This window comes from Panthera onca, chromosome A2, assembly GCF_046562875.1.
Source record: "Panthera onca isolate mPanOnc1 chromosome A2, mPanOnc1 haplotype 2, whole genome shotgun sequence".
Lineage (NCBI taxonomy): Eukaryota > Metazoa > Chordata > Mammalia > Carnivora > Felidae > Panthera > Panthera onca.
In genome coordinates, this window is record NC_138340.1 from 29913016 (window position 1) to 29936338 (window position 23323).

A 23323-nucleotide genomic window follows, 5' to 3' on the forward strand; every position below is an offset into this window, starting at 1 on the left:
CAGGCAGATCCATTACAGGGAAGGAGATACAGAAAGGCTATTTTGTTCCAGTTTAAAGGTGCTTCTAAGACCTTGGCTGAGCTACAGCCCTTTTCTCCTCTATTTAGTTAGTCCTTCCCTGCTGTGGTCCCTAAGACCATATAAAAGAAGGGTTAACAAGTTTATCGAAATAAACTTAATGGCAGAATTCGTTGGGTCTTCAGAAGTTATGAGGACACGTAAGCCCACAAAACAAAAACGGAAATAAGAAACAATGAGGAGCTGCTTCGACAAGTATCAGATCAGTGAATTTTTTCGTTGAGAAAGAACAGCCTGTGATTGAACCCCTAGTCTTGACGACATGCATTTGACTGCGTGCCCAGTCAGTAGGAAGTTCACTTTGTCGCATTTTGCTCCAGTTTCAGAATACCAAGACTGCTTCTGTAGGAGAGAATGGCAACAAAATTGAGAATCTTCAACTCAAAACTGGAGTGTAAATTTTCAAATTAGCTGGCAATAGGGGTCTATTCTGTTTTGCATGTGGAAATTGGAGGCATTTAGGGTTGTTAAAACGTTCATTTGTTGGATGAGTCAGTGTTTTGGTATTGTCACTTATCACAGGACAGTCACCAGAAGCCTCTACCCACGGGCTCGTTTGTATGGGGAGGCTGGACCAACAGAGTCCACGCGTGTCATGCAGACAGTGAGGACACAGGACTGCCCTGGAACAGGTCACCTCGGGCTGAGGGAGACCAGGCTAGAATCCTGAATGTCTGCCTTCTCAGCTCTGGGGTCGAAAGTCAGTGCACATTTTTCCTAAAAAATGTCTGCAGATTCTCTTTGTTTGCTTTATTTCTTACTGCTGTAATTTTACAAGACCATGATTCTGTGACTAGCCCAAAGTCACAGGTTCCTAGGTCAGAATGCACTGTTCTAGATATGCCTAGGCATCTTTGATCTACAAATGTATTTGTAAGCAAAATAACCATGAGACCAGAGGTCCTACTGAATTAAGAAGTAGCATGTATTTTTCATAGTATTTGAAGATGATCAGTTTCTCCCTAATTTGCTTTCTGTAGTCAGATGTTTTGGTGTGTGTGTGTGTGTGTGTGTGTGTGTGTGTGTGTGTGTGTGTGTGTGTTTGCTTATTAAAATCCCCTTGGCAGTCATTAGGCCAATTTGATAATTTACTATTCAAGTTAATTTCTTACAGGTATATAATGTTATTCCCACTTTTCAGATATGGAAATTAAGGCCCAGATTAATTTATTCAATCCTAAATCCTGTGTTTAATCTCGGCGCATTGGTTAAATTTATAGGCCTTGTCCATTATTACCTTACATCTTTAGTATCTGTTAGAAGGGTCTTAACTTCCATTTCCTTGGACAAAATGTATTAAAACCCCTGACAGTTACAGACTGTCTTTTGTATAGCCTAAACCCAATTGCTAATCTGTTTCCCCTTATGCTGAGCTTTAAAAATAAAAATGTACTTGGCAATAAGCTATATTGAAACTTGAAAGGGTGATAAGTCTTATTGGACTGTTGGCTCATTTCTGATGCAACAATGTAAGATTAAACAAAACCTTCTTTGTTTTGAACATTATTCAGAATTATTTCTGACTTCACTAGTAGTATCTAAGCATTTTCAGGCAAATGCCCATGGAAGTGTAGCTATTCCAGGCAAAGCAGAGTTTGCCATTTGGACTGATGAGAAAAAGAGGGATGGGGGGGGGGGTCAGGGGTCTTACCCTAATCGTTGTATTTCTCACAAAGACTCCCACCTCTACATCTCTTCACTTTGTCTTCGGCCTCTGCAGTTTTCAGGGATGGAATTCAAGTACAGAGCCTGAATATTTATTTTTAATGCTAAAATAGATGAACATTTAAAGCTTGCCTGACTCAAGGCTGAAAGCCTTTTTCTGTGTTAATCTCCTTTTGACACCTAACATGGTTAGATTAACTTTTCTTTGAAAAAGCACTTTGTACTTAGAACCAACATAAGCTTATTTATGCACAGCCTCTTTCCAGACAGGTTCTGTTGCTTACCATTTAGTAGCAAGTGTGATTTGAGACAACTTACAGGCTTCTCTGAGTCTTGATGTCCTTGTCTGTAAAGACAGATGATAAAAATCCCTCACCTCCCTAGTATATTGTAAAAATTAAGACCACGTTTATGAAATTCCTATGCAAAATGCTAATCAACTGTAGAAATGTTAAGCCACAGGAAGTAACAACTAGGATGTCTTCGTTGCTTAAGCAATTGTGAAATAATATATTAGCCCCAGTTGAGAGATATTCTGTAATACGTCATAGTAAACAAGACAGGATCCAAGTCGATTAATTTTAATATGTCCCCTCTAGGGGGAGCATTTTTGGTTGTTACAGTGATGTAGGGAGGCAAGTCTAGAATACAGTTATTATCAATTACAATTTACAGTGACCACTGAACTTGGGATGATTAGAGGGGGATATAATTCTATGTGCCCAAGTTAAAAGGTGACTCGGGAGGTATGGGAGATGACAGACAGGATACATGAATTTGCTAGAAAATTCAAAAACAAATGTTTGACAGCACTGCAGAGGAATTTTTTCTTTGGGGGCGGTTCCCACAGGCAGAAGATGAGTTTGTATACTGGCCAAGTCGAGAAGAATCCATGAACTGTGAGGCCTTTACCGTCACCCTTATCAGCAAAGACAGACTTTGCCTCTCAAATGAAGAACAAATTATCATCCATGACTTTATCCTTGAAGCCACACAGGTAACCTAAAGCTGCCTTTCTCAGTCACAGCCCTACCTGGGCCCTGCATCATCCAAGTAATAACAGAGTAACTTACCACCTCAAGTCGGGCCCAGGCATTTGAGTATGACTTCATTATAAATACGTACACTTCCCTTTTGCCTTCCTTCAAATATTTGCTTTTTCCAGCTGGGTAGATGAAATGTAACCGTTCCTCTGATTGAGCATGCATACAAATAGGTCTGTTGACCTAATTATAAAAACAATATACTAGAGCTCAGTATTTTCTTTACCACCAGAAATGTAAACATTGCAATGTGTTGCAGATGATAAGATTTTTTTTTTGTTTTTTTTTGTTGTTTTTTTAGTAAACGACATTTTGATGTATAACAACTGCCTTCTTATGGGGTGGATATGAAAGGACGAGGAGGATAAGTTATTATAACTTAAATGATGATTTAACCTCTCATTTTTTTCCTTTCAATTTATAGATAAGATAGAGTAGGATACAAAGTCTCATAATTTATTGGCACCTGCAATTTTATTGTCACCTGAAACAGAATTTTACTGTTTCACTAACATGACCTGGTCAATTTTTAATGGCAGGCAGGCCTCCCTAATATTTTTCTTCTTACCAGCCCCATTTTGGTTAATGGGGCATTCTTCAATTCTATCCTATCTCAGGAACAAGTTCTAGTCATTAGATTACAGATCTAATGGGCTGGGCTGTGACTTCTGTTGTATCGGTTACAGGATGACTATGTCCTAGAAGTTCGGCACTTCCAGTGTCCCAAATGGCCTAACCCAGATGCCCCCATCAGCAGTACTTTCGAACTTATCAATGTCATCAAGGAAGAGGCCTTAACAAGGGACGGCCCCACCATTGTTCATGATGAGTATGTATCTATTTCTTAATTTTAAAATTCAAACATGTTTCTTGTGGAATTGCTATGGGAGTAGAAAGGGAAAGACAGACTCTATCTGCTTGTGACCAGTCTGAGTTTTTTCCAGTGTCTACAGGAGTAGGTTGTAGAGCTGTTTGAGTTTTAATGTGTCCTACCCTTCCAAGGCTTCAGGTACTCCTGGAGTGTATGTTCTAGAAAGGTGAAAGCACTGTATCAGCCTACAAAAGTACACTTGAAAGCTTTCTGAGGTTTTATGTTTCAAAAACAATTTTAAATTATTATTTCCATTATTTAAACAATTATTTTTATATCCTACACTGAATTTCAGCAAACATTATTAGGAAAGAAGACTTTTAATTTTTTTAGAAGGATGTTTGTTTGTTTATTTTGAGAGAACACGCACACCCAAGTTGGGGGCAGGGGCAGGGCAGAGAATCCCAAGCAGGCTCCACACTGTCAGCCCAGAGCCCGTCACTCAACCAGCTGAGCCACCCAGGTGCCCCTAGAAGAAAAATTTTTAAATATGGTTTCATTGATTAGGAGTGAGAAAGTTACTTATTAATGATAAATTTAGAGTTTACAGTCTGTTTGGAAGTTCAAAGAAAACAAATAATTCGTGCCTGGTGTCAAGTCTTCTGGGCATCCACATGGTATTCAAACCTAGATACTTTCCTTCTTACTAAAGTAGAAAGGATCATAGGTAAACTTTATGGTATATGAATATTTGGGGTCAAACGTAATGACTGGCATTGACCTGTAAATCACTTGTGTAATTCCAGATTGTTCAGAATCTCACAGACCTTTAGCTAATGTGGCACCAATCAGATATCTTCATTTCTGTTTTATTTCCAAGGTAGCTCCTTTCGTCAGCAGATTCTCAGTGCATCCATTACATTCATTAAATCAGCAGCCACTCTGGAAGCATAGATACTAAGCAATTTGAAAGTCAAGCTTATTGTTAAGTCTTTCAATTTTTTCTGCAACATGAAGTGACCACAGACTTCCAGTTTAGGTCAACACCTGTACCGCAAATCATGGTTCTCTCTTATTTGAAGAAAGCCATATTAATGGCTGCTTCCAAAGAGTTTTCTGGAGTTTGTTTTAGGAAATAATGACTGTTTCAAAGTAACTGGGCAGCCATTACAGGTCTATGAAAATTTAGGGTATGCAGTTATAGAATAAAATTAAGGCTGCTTCTAGAGATTTTTTTCCCCCACTAATCTGTATAGGCTTTTCAAATACCTTTGGGGTTTGCCAGCTGCTATCAATTCAGCCTGAATTCTAATGTTGCTGCCCAGTTCTGTGATTTTGCTGTTATTTTGTATTCAAGTTGGTAATGGAGCTAAACTTACATTTCATGGGTAAGGGAAGAGGGAAAGAGAAAAAACAGCAACTTGGTATGTCATTTAAAAAGAACTGTTTGATTCTTTTGTCTAGATTCAGTTTGGGGATATATTGTCTTACTCAGTGATTTTTATTTTGTGCCTCATGCTGAATATGTCACCTCTGAAATTAATCAAATGTAGTTCGCAGGCCCACACAAGAAAAGAGTAAATTAATTCTGAACTAGATCAGCACATACCATGTAGGTGAGCTAGATTAAAAACCTCCTAAAGACATGTGTTCCTGTATCCACTCTTTAGGAGATAAGGGATTCCAGAGAAATTACTTTTCCACATTACTCAAGCAAATTTGAACTATTTAAACACCTGCTAGCAGTAATACAATCTTGTGAATACCAGTTACCTTTCAGTTTCCATCTTACCTACTTTTTGTGCCTCTTAGTATCCCTTCCTGGTGGCGGACAGACACCTCTAATTTAGCATGTCTAAGACCAAACTCATCCTCGCAGCCTGCCTCCAGCCACTGAGTTGTGCAAAGCAGAGCCCTTTTTGTGTGTCCCTTCACCTCCACATCCGACTGGCCACGAGTCTAACTGATGTCACCCATTCTTTCAGTACACTTTCCAAATTCCTTTGCAGTCTGGCCAAAGTTTACTCATGCAGCTGTCATCCTAGTCCTCAGTCAATTCCTTCCTGTAGACCACCTTGCCCCTGCAAATGCTACTTCCTTTGAGTGCTCTGTCAGTCAACAGACACTTCAGAAGTCATTCTCCTTGAAACTATTGGTGACTCATCCCAGTGGTCATCATTTATCTTTTAAAAATATTTATTTTGAGAGACAGCCAGGGGGGCGGGTGTTGGGAGTGCAGGGAGAGAGAGAATCCCAAGCAAGCTCATGTCAGCACAGAGCCTGATGCCGGGCTCAATCTCGGGAACAGGGAGATCCTGACCCGAGCCGAAATCAAGACTCAGACGCTTAACTGACCAAGCCACCCGGGCGCCCCTAGAGGTAATCATTTAAAATCACTGACAGACATCACATTCTTAGCTGTGCTGTTCTTGTGTATCACATCATGTTGTACCCACTTGTTCACGGGACTGTCACCCCCCCCTACACTGCTGACACTGGCAGTAATATTTGTCCCAGTCTCTACAGAGTGAAGCTTAATGCCTGGCACATAGCAGGTTCCATGCTTCAGATTATGATGACCTACAAATGAAGGATACATACATACAATATCCTTAATGTGAACCTTTCCCAGAGAGCCTTGTGCTTTGCGTTTTATCATCATCTTACCTGCTTCAAAATGTTTAAGTGAGCAGGCTTGGAGGCCCAAGTGTTTGCACTTAAGGCTAAGAGTTGAACTTCGAATGCACAAACTAGGTATTTATCTGGTCTTCACAGAGATCTCTTAACACCTACTCTCAGGGCTGTCAGCTGTGTTGTGAGGTGGACGAAGTTCCTAGAAAAATGATCTAAGGATAAAATTCCTCGCCCAAAAGTAAACTGATTGTATCTGAGCACAAGCACCACTTATAAAGGCAAACTGCTTTATTCACAGCATCCTGTATTCAAGATCCAGAGGCTGATGTGTAGCATTACTGTCAAAGTTTTTAAGCAGACTCTATGTTCCTTCTGACAGAAGAGGATTAGAACATAAGCACAGTTTTTACCATCTTGTGGGACAACAGATTAGACATTCACTCACAGAAAAAGTTTCTTGTGCAAATAGTTATTCACTCTGCATATAGCTCTATCGTCCTATTAGATACCATAGAAGGCTAATTTGATTAATAATTCTCAAAGAATGATCCAAGGACTGCTGGTTGGGAAGGAGGCCCTTCCGGGGAATTCAAAAAGTCAAAACCATTTTCATAATAATACAAAGATACCATTTGCTTTGTTCATTCTCACTCTGACAGCTTCTGTAACAGGTGCTTGCAGGGTCTTGTGTTTTGACATTTTCTCAGTTCTAATTTTTCATACGATAAATAGAGGGGATATAGCCCAAATAAGCAAGAGCTCTTTGAGTATCACCAGTAATCTTCTAATTTGAACCTGAGATACTCCATAGGAGATGCATAAATCTATGGACTGCTTTCTATACCCACTGCTGCAAAGACCCCCAGAAATAATTCTGGTTTTCCTTTGAACCTTACCACTACCCCACTAAGAGGGTCATTTTGGGATCCCTTCTTCACATAAGAAAAAAATAGGTAGTGTGAAGCTAATGGCCTGCATACACATATATAGTTAGTGTCAGAGCCAGGACCAGCTACGTAATTTATGGAGCCCTATGGAAAAATTAAGAATTTCCAGATGAAAAGTTCGAAGTAATGGTCATAAAGTTGCTCACCAGACTTGAGAGAACAGTAGATGTACTCAGAACCTCAACAAAGAAAGAAAAAATACAAAGAAGAACCAATAACTGAAATGAGAAATACACTAGAGGAAATCAACAGCATGTCCACATACACTAACATTACTGGTATCGGGGTCCCACAAAGAGAACAGAGACAGAAAGGAGCAGAAAACTTCCCTAACCTGGGGACGGAAACACACATATCCAAGTCCCAGAAGCAGCCTCAAACAAGATGAATAAAGCAAGACACATAATAATAATAATAAAGATAAATCGAGGATTCTACAAGTATCAAGAGAGAAGCACTAGTTATTTACAAAGGAAAGCTCTCAGCTGATTTTTCATCAGAAACGTGCAAGCCAGAAGGAAGTGGCATGATATATTCAAAGTGTAGAAAGGAAAAAACCCATAACCAAGAATACTATACCCAGTTATCATTCACAGTTGAAGAAGAGAGACAGCATTTACCACACAAAAATTAAATGAGTTCATCACCACTAATCCAGCCTCAGAAGAAAATTAAAGATGCCCCTTTGGAAAAGAAAAGGCTGTAAGTAAAAAATTATTAAAAAAAAAAAAATTCACTAGTAAAACCAACATAGTAAACATAGTAAATCAATCTTAAAACTAAGTATAAAGATTAAAAGACCAAAGCAGTAAAATCAATTATATCTAAAAAAAAAAATTGTCTATTTTGTGACTCCTTTAAGATGTACAATATGACATCATATATATATATATATATATATATATATAAATATATATATATATATATATATAAAAAACGTGGAGAGGATAAGTCAAAGTGCAGTTTTTAGAATGTGTTCAAACTTTAAGCAACCATTAAAATACACTGCTATATATTTAGGATGTTATATATGAACCTTACAGAAACCACAAACCTAAAACCTATAATAGATATACAAAAGCAGAAAGAAATCAACACATAACACTAAACAAAGTCCTCAGTCACAAGGGAGAAGAGCAAGAGAAGAAAAGACATAGAATAACTACAAAAATAACCAGAAAACAATGAACAAAATGGCAGTTAAAGTACATACCTCTCAAATAAGTAAGTGGTTTAAGTGCTCCAATCAAAAGACATAGATTAAATGGATAAAAAAACAAGACCCAGATGTTGCCTACAAATGACTCCCTAAATAGATATACAGACTGAAAGCTGAAGGGATGGAAAAAGATATTCCACGGAAAAAAAAAGAAAAGCTGGGGTAGCAGTATTTATAGCAGACAAAATAGACTTTAAAATAAAGAATAGGGGTACCTGGGTGGCTCTGTCAGATAAGTGTCTGGCTCTTGACTTTGTTCAGTTCAGGTCATGATCTCAAGGTTTGGGAGATCAGGCTCTGCACTCAAGTGCATAGCTTGCTTGGTATTCTCTCTCTCCTTGTCTCTCTCTGCCCCTCCCCTGCTCATGTGCTCTGTTTCTCTCAAAAAAAAAAAAAAACATTTTAACAAGATCAGGACATTACATATGGTAAAAGGATCCATCTAAGAAGAGGATACAACAACTGTAAATATCTATGCACCCAACATAGAAGCATCTAAAGGGGGAAATTGATGGTAAGAAAATAGCAGGGAATTTTAACACCCACTTATGTCAATGGATAGATCATCCAGATCGAAAATTAATAAGGAAACACTGGCCTTGAACAAGACATTAGACCAGATGGATTTAACAGATACATACAGAACATTCCATCCAAAACAGCATAATACACATTCTTTTCAAGTACAGATGGGACTATTCTCCAGGATCACATATTAGGCCATTAAGCAAATCTCCATAAATTTAAGAAGACTGAAATCACATCAAGCATTTTTTCTGACCATAATAGTATGAAACTAGAAATAAATTACAAGAAAACCTGGAAAAAATACAAATATATGGAGGATAAATAACATGCTATTAAACAACCAATGTCTCAATGAAGAAATCCAAGAGGAAATTAAAAAATACCTGGAGGCAAATGAACATGCAAAATCTTTTGAGATGTGGCAAAAGCAGTTCTAAGAAGGAAATGTATAGCAATACAGGCCTACCTCAAGAAATAAAACTCTCAAGCAGTCTATCCTTAGGAACCTAAAGGAGCTAGAAAAGGAAGAACAAACAGAGCCAAAACTTAGGAGAAGAAAAGAAAAAAGATCAGAGTAGAAATAAATGTAGACTAAAAAAACCATTGAAACTATCAATGAAGGGGTGCCTGGATGGCTCAGTTGGCTAGGCATCCCACTCAGTTTCAGCTCAGGCCATGATCTCATGAGTTCATGGGTTTGAGGCCCCACAATGGACTCTGGGCTGGCAACACAGAGCCTGCTTGGGATTCTCGCTCTCACCTTCTCTCTCTGCCACTCTCATAATAAACAAGCTTAAAAAAAAAAAAAAAAACATCGGGGCACCTGGGTGGTGCAGTCGGTTAAGCGTCCGACTTCAGCCAGGTCACGATCTCGCGGTGCGTGAGTTCGAGCCCTGCGTCAGGCTCTGGGCTGATGGCTCGGAGCCTGGAGCCTGTTTCCGATTCTGTGTCTCCCTCTCTCTCTGCCCCTCCCCCGTTCATGCTCTGTCTCTCTCTGTCCCAAAAATAAATAAAAAACGTTGAAAAAAAAAATTAAAAAAAAAAAACATCAATGAAACCAAAACCTGGTTCTTTGAAAAGATAAACAAGACTAAGAAACTTTTAACCAGACTCCTCAAGAAAGAAAGCAGACTGAAATAACATTACAAATGAAAAAGAAGTTATAGCCAACACCAAGGAAATACAAAGGATAATGAGAGTGTACTATTAAAACTTCTAAGCCAACAAGTTAGACAAACCTAGAAGAAATGGAAAAAATAAATACGTGCAGCCACTATGTAAAACAGCGCCGAAGCTACTCAACAAAGTAAAAATAGAAATACCATATGATCAGTAATTCCATTTATGGGCATTTATCAGAAGAAAACAAAAACACTAATTGAAAAGGAGGCATGCACCCCTATGTTCACTGCAGTGTTATTTACAATAGTCATAATACATAAGAAATCTAAATGTCCGTAAATAGATGAGTGGATACAGAAGATGTGATGTATGTATACAATAGAATATTACTCAGGCATTAAAAAAAAAAAGAGAGAGAAGTCACCTTTTACATCAACATGGGTAGAACTAGAAGGTATCGGGCTAAGTGCAGTAATCAGATAAAGACAAATACAAGTGATTTCACTTCTGTTCTTTTTATTTAAGATTCCACATAGAAGTAAACTAAGATAAACAGAACTGGTGGTTGTCAGTAGTAGGGAGATGGGTGAAATAGGTGAAGGGGGTTAGTAAGTACAGACTTCCAGTTATAAATAAATCACAGAGATGACAAGTATAGCATAGGAAATATACTTAATAATGTAATAACTTGGGTCACTATCATGGTGAATAGTTCCTAACATATATACTTGTCAAATCATTGTTACACACCTGAAACTAATATGGTATATCAACTATACTTCAGTAAAAAAAAAGTTCCAGATGGCAACAGCACAGCATTAAACTAAGCGCAGGACTCTTGTGAGCAGGAGACCCGTCAGACCGTAGCCAGGAAGCTGGCCCTGACTGCAGTCAGATCCAGATCTATCTAATCCTGCTGGTTAGCACTGCCTCCCACTGGTTGTCACAGGAAGCACTCTGGCATTCATGTCCCTCAGTTCTCCAAACCATGTTTTCCTACTTTATTTTCTCATTCACTTCCAAAGTTTTAAAATTTTTTTAAGTACTATTTTAGAGAGAGATTGGGGGAGGGGACAGAGAGAATCTCAAGCAGTCTCCAGGCTCACTGAGGAACCCGGTATGGGGTTCATTCCTACGACCCTGAGACCACAACCTGACCTGAAATCAAGAGTCGGACACTCAAGCAACTTAGCCACGCAGGCACTCCCCAAAGTGTTAATTTCTTAAAGTCCTGAGGAAGGCTTTCATGTTGCCTTGATTCCCCCGGACCGCTGCATATTCAAGCTTTAACTCTGTTTTCCTTTTTGCCCTAATGATTTCTACGGGAAGCTTTAGTTTCTTCATAGTGACAGAGTTATAACTCTGGATCGCATTTTTGGTTATGATTTTTAAAACTTTTTTTTAATGCTTATTTGAGCAATAAAGTGATTGTTAAAACCTCTTAAAAGCGAAGGTACAATAATTATATGGAAGAGTAAAAAATATAATTAAGTGGGCAGAGGTATTATACACACTGACAATACAAGGAATCCCACTGTGGTTTAAAATGAATATAGAGCACTTACATTACTGTCCATCAGGAACTTCAAGGACTTCTATTTCTTCGAGGTATAGGCAAGGAAAGATGAAAACACATTCTGCTTTCTTCTTAGCTGCACTAAATAAACATTCCTCTCAATGAGGCCCTTTGAGAAAGGCAAACAGTGAATCTGTACACTACTCTTGTTTTATACATGTTATAAAATTACTAGTATCACTTTTTCACCAAGTTCTTATAGTCTGAAGGGCAAATCCATGAAACTCAATAAATATCCTCTAATTCTATCTAATTCCTAATCTGAGAATGGCCTCTATTTTTTCAGTCTTTACCCTTTCACTATCGTGTTTGGTATGTAGAAAATATTTAAATGATCTGTGGATTTGATTAATTTGACTTAGTTTCTGGTCCTGTTTGAAATCTTACTGTGTAGGTGCTTCCTTTTAATTTAGGTGCTTATTTAAGAGTGGCTAAATTGGGGCGCCTGGGTGGCGCAGTCGGTTAAGCGTCCGACTTCAGCCAGGTCACGATCTCGCGGTCTGTGAGTTCGAGCCCCGCGTCAGGCTCTGGGCTGATGGCTCGGAGCCTGGAGCCTGTTTCCGATTCTGTGTCTCCCTCTCTCTCTGCCCCTCCCCCGTTCATGCTCTGTCTCTCTCTGTCCCAAAAATAAATAAAAAAAAAAAAAAAAAACGTTGAAAAAAAAAAAAAAAAAAAAGAGTGGCTAAATCTAAGAAAGGCAATCCAAGGACAGGCGAGAGTACATCCACATAGAGTACACACTGTATAAGATACGTAATACGGGACTTTTCTATCTGAAGGGCTATGGAGAGCTTTAACAAAGAGATTGGTTTGGGGGGCAGGGGGAGGTTGGGGAAAGGGTCCTGAGTCTAACAGTTTCACTAGAACATATTAAGCAAAGGTTAGATTTTTGTCCTACTGGAAAAAATAATAATTAGTACAGAGGATTAAAAAAAAAAAAAACGCTAGTCATGCTCAATAAGAAGGTAAACTGAGTACAATTTAGAATCTGAGGAAAGTTAACATAATGATCAAAGCAAGAAGAACAACAACAAAGTGTAAATCAGTTACTGGAGCAGTTACAATAGAACACATGCTCAGAGATCTAACAGAAGACTAGGACATTAACCAGAAACATGTATAATCAAACGGGGACAAATGAGAGAGTCCAAGATAGGGGAAAAACAAGAGACAGGCTAGTAGTAGTAGAATGGACAGAAGTGAAATCAAACTTAGTTACGGACTAGATAGGTGAGTTCTAACATACATCTCAGAAGTGATCCATGTTGACAAAAGAGATTAAAGAAATAACGGCTGAGATTTTCTAAGAACTTAAGTCTCATAAAACATACAGTTTTGGGAAATCGTGAAGAAAAAAGCAGGGAGGGCATAAGTTGCCATTGGGAAGAAAAGCATCTACCGTGTATCTGCAGTTACACTCAAAATATTTGGTAACATTTGCTGAGGTGTGATAATGTTTATATATATATATTTTTTAATTTTATCTCTTATACTAAAATATTAATGAATAAAATACCTGGGATTTACTTCAAAGGATATGCGGGAGGAAGTAGATGTGAAACAAGATTGGCCATGAGCCAGTGACAGCTGTAATTGAGTAATGGCTACATCAAAGTTACAGTACTTTCCAGTGTTTGATGTTTTCTAATAACAAAAGGTTAAAATAGAAATACTTTAAAATAAACGCTTGAAATTGTTTATACCAATACATGTTTAAGTCTCAATAATAAGTATAATAAATGGTGTTTACTGAACATATTGTATATACTAGCTTCTATTATGAGCCATTAACATGTATCAGCTCAAACTAAAGTCGTCTGGCAAACTGTGAGGCCTTGGCCAGTTACGTCACCGGAACGTACCTTGTTTCTTCAGCTTTGGAAGGGGAATAACAACAGTCATAGCACAGGATTATTGTGACGATTAACTTGGTACACTTAATACCTGCAAGAGATCCTGGCACATAGTAAGAGCATAACACACCTTAATGATCACCAAGAACTGAATAAACAGACGAGTTCCCAAACTGTTAAGGCCCACCAAGTGCTCACTAGGCTATACTTAAACAGTAACAAACACAGGAGATTTAATGTAACCTTGATTTAAAAAAAAAAAAAAAAAAAAAGGATAACACCAGAATGGAAAAGTATAGGCCAATCTTACTTATTTGATTATGGGTACAAAAATCTAAATAAAATACTGTCAGAATCCAGTATGTTGGATTAAAAGAAATATGTATCATTAAAAGTAAGATCATTTCATGTATCATGAAAAGGGTGTAGAGCTGGTTAAGTGTTACCACTGCTCTCTCAAGTGAATTCAGGGCATTATTAAAGGAATTGCTAAAAGAGTCAATAGGTGTTGGAAAGCACAGGATAAAATAACATTCACTCGTGATCTCCCTCCCCAAAAGAAAACACTCTTAGCAAACAAAGTCGCAAGTATCTTCTTTAACTTGATAAATGTTATTTATCAGAAGCCCACAGCAAACATCTTTATTTAACACGAAAAACTTAGGGGCTTTACCATGAAAAACAACAATATGAGACCCCCTTGCAGTGTTACAATGCACAACTACCGGGTCCTAGCCCATGCAATAAAAGCAAAAGATGTAAGAAATACAAAAGGTGAAAAGAGACAAAACTAACATTATTGGCAGATAAAGATGAAGCCAACTTCCTAGATAATCCACAAATTATTAGAACTTAAAAAGAGTTCTGCATGGCAGGATACAAGTTCACCATGTGAAAATCACTAATGTTCCTATGTATCAACTGAAACCAAACAAAAGATCATAAAAAGAGGCCATTCTTAGGAGTGACAGACTCTAAAAAGGCACCTAGATATTACCCTAAAATGAAACTGGCAAAGACAATGAAGAAAACTGTAAAATGTAAATGATAACTACAAAAGACCTGAAAAAGGGAGAAAAGATACCATGTTCATGAACAGAAAAACTCAAAAAGAGGTTACTGTCCTCTAACCAATCTATGTATTGAGGGCAAACTAAGCAAAACCCCAGTAAAACTTTTTGTGTTCCTTGAGCATTCAGTTTCAAGACTAATATGAAACAGGACGGGAAGGAATCAAGGAGTAGAGGTATTTGGAAATAAGTGTACAAGTAAAAATGAAAATACAGATGTTTGAAGCACAAAAAAAACATGAAACAATGAATGTAGAGACAGCCAAGACTACAGGAACTTGCTCTTTCGGATGTCAGAACATTAAAAATCTATAGGAATTAAATGTAGGGAAATACAAAAAATAGATTAAAGGGCCAAACAGATTTCAGAAACTATATGACAATTTAGTATTTGATACAAAGGAAACGCAATGAGAAAAGAGGAGACTATCCAATAAAAAAAAAAGTCACCCATTAGAAAAATAAGTAAAATCAGACCGTAACCTTATACCAAAATAGGATTCAGATGAAATATACAATGAAATGTAAAAAATAAAAATAGAAAAATGTAGGAGAATGTTTTTAAAGTGCTGGGTTAGAAAAAGCATTCTCAAGATTCCAAAAAAGCCAAAAATGAAAGATGAAGCCATTTGATTATGTATAACAAAAGTACCTACAAACAATGTTAAGGGAAACTGAGACACTGGAAGAAATATTTACAACCTATGCTACAAATAAAAGAGAGCTAAGAGAAATGGCCAAAGTATATTAACACACAATTTCAGAAGAGGAAACACAGGCCATAAACACAAAAGATTCTCAAACTTCCTGGTAATCAAGAAAATGCAAATTAAACTAACAATAAGATACAGTTTTTCACCCATCAGATTAGGAGAAGCTTTTCAACTTTAAAATGACGAGAAGATGGGGGCGCCTGGGTAGCTCAGTCAGTTAAGCATCCAACTCTCTATTTCAGCTCAGGTCATGATCTCACAGTTTGTGAGTTCAAGCCCCATGTCAGATTCTGTCGACGGCGTGGAGCCTGCTTGGGATTCTCTCTCTCTCCCTCTCCCCCATCCCCTCTTCACTCTCTCGATCTCAAAAAAAATAAACTTTAAAAAAATTCAAATAAAATGATGTCAGAGAAACAAGTGTTCTCATGCTGGGAGGGGGATAAACCGGTAACAACCACTAGGAGAGAAACATTGCAGTATCTTTAAAACTAAAAATGGGCATACCTGTGAGCCAATTTTTCTACTCATGGTAATTCCACTGGTATGCCCAAGATACGAACCATGTAAATGCCCACCTACAGGGAAGCCAGTGAGTCCAGTATGCATACAGCACGGAAGTAATGAACCAGACTGAAATGTACCAACAAACTGGACTCTGGGCGACTGGACCTAAATGTAGAACAGTTTTTACCTCTAGCTAGCTGACCTCTAAAGTTGGGAGCTTGGGTCTTATTTGTATTAAAGATGTAAAACATCTGTAATGTTTCAATTTCATATAACGATAAACTCAGAAACTTGCACATAAACTGCACTATAAACTGCACATTTAATAGTTTTTAATAGAACAGTGGGCACAAGCCATATAAATATGCAAGCCATATAAATTCTAGTTTCATTTTTACCAGCATCATCACCTGGAACAATTCTTTCAATCCCTGTGTTTTCTTAACACTGATGTGCCACCAGAGGTTCCTGGAAAAAAATGGGATTTCCATTCTAAATGTGTGTGTGTGTGTGTGTGTGTGTGTGTGTGTGTGTGTGTGTGAGTGAGAGAGAGAGAGAGAGAGAGAGAGAGAGACTGTGTGTGTCAAAAACAACCATATTTTTTCCAAGACTTTTATCAGAGGTACTCTAACTGGCAAAATTCCACTTCAGTGCCAAAAACAATGACCTAATGTGAAATTCATTTTGAAAACTTTTCTGACTGCATTTTGAGCCACACATTTCAAGTCACGTTTTCTAAGTTTGATTTAGCTGGTTTTTTTTTTGGGGGGGGGGGGGATTTTTTTTTTTTTTTCAGATCCTTTCCCTACCTCTGCACATCCAGAAGCTTGTAGTTAGGGTTCTCATATTTTTCCCACCTCGTCCCCAGCATTAAGTCTTCTATAGCTATCCCCAGTCTAATTTTAAACCTCTCATTTCATCTGGAGTATCAAGCTGAGCATCTGATAAGCCAGTTTGGGAGCTTTCACATTCATGAACAAATGGCACCTTTGTGCTAGTCTCTACATCTTCTCCCCCTGTCCAGCATTTCACTGATTTCAAGAAGAGAGGTCACTGCAGTCCGTGTGCGGACTATGCAAACATATGCCGCCATGCAAATATATGGTGTTAATTTCATTCCAGTAAATTTAATCCCTTAGCAAATCTGAAATAGCATTTTTTTTTCCTCCCCCAAGGTATGGAGCAGTTTCAGCAGGAATGCTGTGTGCCCTTACCACCCTGTCCCAGCAACTGGAGAATGAAAATGCTGTGGATGTTTTCCAGGTTGCAAAAATGATCAATCTTATGAGGCCTGGAGTATTCACAGACATTGTAAGTACTTTGCTTCTTTGTGAAACCTGTTCCTCCATCAACCGAAACTCAGGCAAACACTTGAATTAGAGCAGCAGTTGTCAGTGAGGGGTGGTTTTGCCCCGCCCCCCCCCACTCCCAGGGGATGTTTGGCAACATCTGGAGACTTTTTTTTTTGGTCATCACAACTGGCGATGGAGACCAGTGCTCTGGCACCGACTGAGCAGAGCCCAGGGAAGCTGCTAAACATCTTGGCACGCAGCAGACACACCTCTCCAACAAAGACTCATCTTCCTGAAAACATCATTAGTGTTGAGAGCAAGAAACTCTGCTTTCTAGAGTATGGTATTCTCCAGTTCTAGCACAGGGATATTCCATTCTCTTAATTCACTGTCTGTACTGAGAATGAGTTCCCAACTAACAACAATCAAAGTGACATGCAGAAGGCAAAGGTCTCCACTATGAAAGGATTCAAGTCATTTTTTAAAGTTTCTTAGCATAAATGTATATTCTTGTTTTTTTATAATTACCTTTTTAAAAAATCGTTCTTTCTACCTTAGATGAAATGACTAAGCTGTTCTTTGTCTCAAACTGTCTTCTCCTTGTTTTTCAGGAACAATACCAGTTTGTCTATAAAGCAATGCTCAGCCTGGTCAGCACTAAAGAAAATGGAAATGGTCCCATGACAGTGGACAAAAATGGTGCTGTTCTCATTGCAGACGAATCAGACCCTGCCGAGAGCATGGAATCTCTAGTGTGATTGGAATCCCGAATGGGCACTTAATTTGTAAAACTTCTGAAGACTGAGAACTTTTTTGAGGCCTTTTTTGCCAGACTCTAGGTTATACAATAACCCAGTTACTTTTTTACACTGATAAAAGTTTTGATATTTATTTTTTGCCATTTTATGTCTTAATGGTATCCTACTGAGCATTTGCACCTCTGTTCATTTCACACAGTGAAACGCAATTTTACCTAGTTTGCACTATATGATCAGTGTTACTGCCTATAATCTAATCCTAAAGCAAGCCCTGATGTGACATTCCATGAGAACACACATGCTACTTTTTAGTTCAGTACAGTGAAGGTTTTGTCAGGACAGTGGATCTTGGTTTTTTTATTATTATTGCAAAAGCAGCTGCATCCTCCTAGCAGGCAATGCTGAGCTTTTCCTCGGTCCTCTCCTCTGTTTGTTTTAGGCACTGCTCAATACTGTCTGCCTTCTGTACTTTAATGGAGTGGATGGGCATTGTTTTCTTGTAAAGAAGAGCAGGTTCCTGAGAGCTACTGAGACAGTCTGTCAACCTCATGGCCTTGAAACAGTTCCGTTTATGACGGTAAAGGTATCCATTAAGAAATTAGAAGGCTTAAGAGCTTTATGTGAACATCACTTATTAGTTGAAGTTATATTCATAGCTTAAAAAAAATTCCCCAACTGTGTCAAAATAAAGGATATCTCTGTATTACAGTTTTCACAGTAGCTATGTGGACGGTGTGTGTTATTTCCATCTTGACCCTCTGAAATAGCTACACCCTGCAGTCAGGGCTATCTTTTACAATAGGGATATGGCAATAGTTTACACATCTCCCCTTTAGTAACTCTCCATTAATGCTTCTTGGTTTCTAATACCATACATCATGGCAGGTAGAACAATGAAAATTTCTGCAGGTGTGTAACTTTGAAATTAGCCCTCTAAAATATCCCTATTACTCGTCTAGCACTCTAATAAAAACTACCTAAATAGTTAACATTCTTTTCTTTCCTTTTTTGCCAAATATTTCCTGATAAATTCCATAATGACATATATTCTTGTACTTAGGATAAAACTGAAAATACTTTATTAGCAAAAGTCTTGGGACTATGTAGATTCCCACACGTGGAGATGTCTGATTTGGAGAGACGAAATCAGAATCTTGAATAAAAGAGGATATGGACATTTTCAAATAGATTTTCAAAGATGGGGATGGCTTGGTGTGGTTTAGCCCCAAGAACAGACACACTTCCCTCAAAGAGGCTAATAATCATTACACAGAGCCCAAGGAACTTATCTGATCTAGCCTCTGGAGCCATATTCACCCTGCCGTAAGTACACAATTGGGAAATTAGGAGCATTGATAAGAAATTTCAGTTCAGTTAGAAAAATAAGCTCCTTACTGAGATCTTTTCTATTACATATTTGTGTTTAAGGGATGGCTTCTGTTAGAAGTGAAGTCATCACCAGAACTGGGCCTGTCAAGAAGAAAAGAGTTTTGGTTAATTTTTATGTCAATAAACTTCAACAACAACTCCATACTGGCTACTATCATACTATCTGGGTAGGTTCTGTGACATTAATGATAATCAGTGCTGAGGTTCTATTTCTCTTAAGTCGGCTTTCTGTGAAGTCTGTCAGAGTGGTGCTGAGGAAGCAAAGCCACTAAGGAGAGGCTACCGTCCAAGTTTGGGAGTTCCGATGCACAGGCCAGGTTGATGGCGTTTTCATGAACTGTGTCACTTGCCAGGGTTAATCTCATGTTTTCATCACATAAATTCTACAACATGGCAATAGTCCACTGTTCACCAACCATGTAGGTGAGGCTTAAGGAAAGGTGCGCAAGTGAGCGAAGTCCGCTAAACTGTACGTGCTAGAGGAAAGAACACCTCTGCGGCCCCTCCACTGCCGTCAGAGGTAACACCAGGAAGCTCTATCTACACAGAAGGAGAGAAGCTTGAACACAGAAACACCACAGCTGCCGGAAGGCTGAGGGGAATCAGGAAGGGCAAGGTTGCAGATCATGGCAAGAGCTAGATCCTTTTCAGTCAATCAAGCAGATTATACTTAATTTATATAGAGTATTGATAGGAGTGAACTCTTTTTTAGTAGTTGGCACAGGTTTGGCTGTGAGAAGTAATGCTGGGGTTCATGGTCCCTTGGTAATTTTTTCTGAGACAAATGAACACTGCTTAGAAAACAGCACGTATTTCCTTCTGTGCTATTTATAGAGGGCTCAATTCGTGAAAACCGTTAAGTTCCAACACAATTCTGTGACCATTTCTTACATGGGTATCGTAGTTATAATAAAAGAAAGATCGCGAGTAAACAGAAGCATTGAAAAGGTGGCTTGAAGTTCTCAGAGAAATTGTGTGTCTATAGTGGGCTTGAGCCAAAGTCTGCAAATCCTCACACACTGGAACATGAGCAGTTGCTGTTTGCCCATCTTGCCTAAGTGGTCCAAACACACTTCAGTGAGGACAGCTCTGTTCAGCAGTTCGTTCCTCACTTGCCCCAGAGAGTGTATCCTGAATATGATCCTTCATTTGTTATCAGTAGAAATATGCTTGCATCTTTCCAGAGGCAGAGAGTTTCAAAGATGGTGTTTTGTTTGAGACATGAACACACTGCTTAACTACACAACAAGGTTATTACCATTTGCACTCAGGGGGAAAGGAAATAGCTATTGCAAACGATCATGTGCTATTTTATAAAATAAGCTGGTGGGTGTATGAATTTAGCTCTAGGTGAACAGAATGCACACATCATACAACACTGGACTGCAGTGATCAGAACAAGTGGCCATACTGGGCATCAGAGGAGACCCCTTACTGGCATCAGGAGAACTCTTTTTGCATCCAAAAGCCACAATGTCTTCTTTTATATACGCGTGTGTTAAAAAGTTAACTTCTGAATTTCAAAAGTAAGATCATTGAATTGGTTTTCCTAAATTTTTATGCCTTGGAGCTTTAAGAGTCTATTTCAAGTTGAAGAGTCCAGCACGGTCAGAGAAGTTGATGGTGTTCAAGGTTTGGCTGTTGGAAATTTTAGCCCAGAGTGACATATTGAAATCAACAAATAACCTTAATTATTTTATAATGACACAGCACAACTGCCTTGTTAGGAATTTTTTTCTTAAAATGCATATATATTTAAAAATTAAAATATAGATACCAATTTACCAAAGATACATATTACTAATTCTAAGCAAAAAATAAACCCAAACTCATCACAATTTAAGAAATAATAATCAAAATGTAGTTTGTCTTAAGAATTTAGCAATTATACTGGAAAATGCATTTTCAACTCCTGTGTTCTAAAGATTATGTTCAAAAGGTGCCAGTGAATTTTTATATGAAGGGAAAATGCCTGCTTTTTTTTTTTTTAAACAGCTATAATTTCACTTACCCCTTTGCGCTTTCCCTTAGTTGCCATTTAACATGCGATACTGGCTTTACTTATCTCTAGAAAGAAGGCATGCTACAAATAAGAAGGAATTGTACTAATATTTGGCCTCTACTTTGTCTTAGCTGTTAAACTGTTTTTAGTATTTTTGTTAAATATTTGCAAAGGGAAGCATTTTCTACAGAGGATAATTAATTTCAAGAAAAATCTTGAGTTTTAAGAAATAAACATCTCCAGAAAAGGAGACAGCCGATTTTATAAAATGTTGCAACTCTCCAACATTTGGGGTAGTGACTCCTTTTTTGTTAGGACATTTGAAACTAGCCAAGCAGCCATTGTTTCTAAAAAAGAAAAAAGAAAAAAAAACCTCAGCCTTCATGTTAATTCATGTTTCTTTCACTTCATTTTGAAATAGCTAAAATCATTAAAACTGTAAATATTTTGTTGCTTGGATAAGCATCTTCTGGAAACTTTGTATCTATGGTATATAATCATAGAATTTTATATTTTCATATAAAGCTAATTTTTTTCTAGTTTCAACTCCGTCATAGTTTTGTTTTGTTTTGTTTTTGTTTTAGTTTTTTGGGTTTTTCTTTGTGGTGGATATGTGAATTCAACTTTCTGTATATTGAAGTAGCAAGAACTATATCTTTGCATTCCAAAAGAATCCAACACGTGTTATTTCTTTGAGGCAGTGATTGTGAAAATTCGGTTTTCTTTCTCAATTCCATTGACCATTTGTGCAATAGGAATTAGACATAATTAGTCACTGAATACATTCATTGCATTGACCCATTTGGAAAAAGTGATTGTTGTTTTGTTTTGTTTTTTTAATTTGTTCAGGGGGGAGGGGTTTTGTAACCTGAAATTTTTCCCTCTTTTCTTCTGTTTAAAACTATATCAAATCATTCTATTATAGTGTTATTTAATATGTAAATTGTATTGCTATACATAAAATAAAGTATGGTTTTTGATGTAATCATTAGTGCTGAGCATTTCTATGAAAGTATCTCCAATAAAATTAAGTTACTAGTCTCCCTTAACAGATAACATTTATTTTACTACCATGAAAACTAAGACAGAGGGTTGGCAGGCATAAATGTAAAGAGTCATCTTCACATAGGCAGCAAACCAAAAGAAATGTCTGTTCTGAATTCTACCTTTCTCAAAGAGTGAAGAATGACAAATGTTTACCTACATATGGAATCAAACTTGATTTGCATTATGAATCTGCTAAGGTGTAAGCAGAATTATTACTTCCTCCAGTATACCAACTAGATTTATAGCAACTTCTACCTCTTATTTAAGATGTTGGATGAAGGATGTATCCTGCCAACAATTTTGGAGACTCTATGAGATGTATGTAGGATCCCTACAATCGCTTCTACTTACAAGCAATTTTGACATTTCCAGACAGGGAGGGATACGCAGGTCTCAAACCTGATGGCTTGGGCCCACCATGCCCCGTGAACTTTCGGTGGGCTCACATCAGGAGCTCAGTACTACCAGGGCCCCCATTTTTCTTTCCACAGACAACAAGAGCTGACATTTCATTCTCCCTAAGTAACTAGGAATTTAAGAAAAAATACGTTAATCTATTCCAGGGCTCTCTTAAACCAACTCCAGCACAAAATAATGAATCTCTCAGATGATAAAAGCCCTAGCCTTGCTCAAATTACACCCTCAGAGACTTAATACTCTGTATCACAGAGCGCAACAGGTCACAAATTGATGGTCTACAGATAACAGGTTATTCGGCCCATAATTTTAAAAAGTCACATGAGCGATCTACCAACATCTTAAGAAATAAAAGCTTTGACATCAAGATTCAAACTCTTTTCAAAAATGTGGGCAGTGTTACAACACCAGGCTCACATTTTCACATGGCATTAACAAGCTGGAACCGAGTCACTGTTGCCCTTTTTAGGTGCTGCTTGTATGGTCCGGTTCACCTGAGTCTGTCTCTCCTGTCAACTCACGTCTGCCCCCTGTCAGCCATTTAAGGAACCTGCATGGACTCTATCAGCAGTTGCATAAGAATTCTGAGGTCACCTTCCATCATTAAAATCCCCAGAAGCCAGGATGGGCAAAGAGGGCTTCCACATTCCTAATT

The 23323-nt window shown here is 38.0% G+C and overlaps 1 protein-coding gene across 4 annotated transcripts in view; it reads left to right on the plus strand.

Annotated features, from left to right (window-relative positions):
• Window positions 1-22189, plus strand: part of PTPRG (protein tyrosine phosphatase receptor type G) — a 712847-nt gene extending 690658 nt beyond the window's left edge. For all 4 annotated transcript variants that reach the window (XM_078442875.2, XM_078442876.2, XM_060631468.3 and 1 more), the window contains 4 exons: window positions 2594-2740; window positions 3473-3615; window positions 16939-17074; window positions 17667-22189. In XM_078442875.2, the coding sequence (XP_078299001.1) occupies window positions 2594-2740; window positions 3473-3615; window positions 16939-17074; window positions 17667-17813 (573 nt within the window). In that variant the 3' untranslated portion in view covers window positions 17814-22189. The remainder of the gene's footprint in view (window positions 1-2593; window positions 2741-3472; window positions 3616-16938; window positions 17075-17666) is intronic.
• The last annotated feature ends 1134 nt before the right edge of the window (window positions 22190-23323 follow it).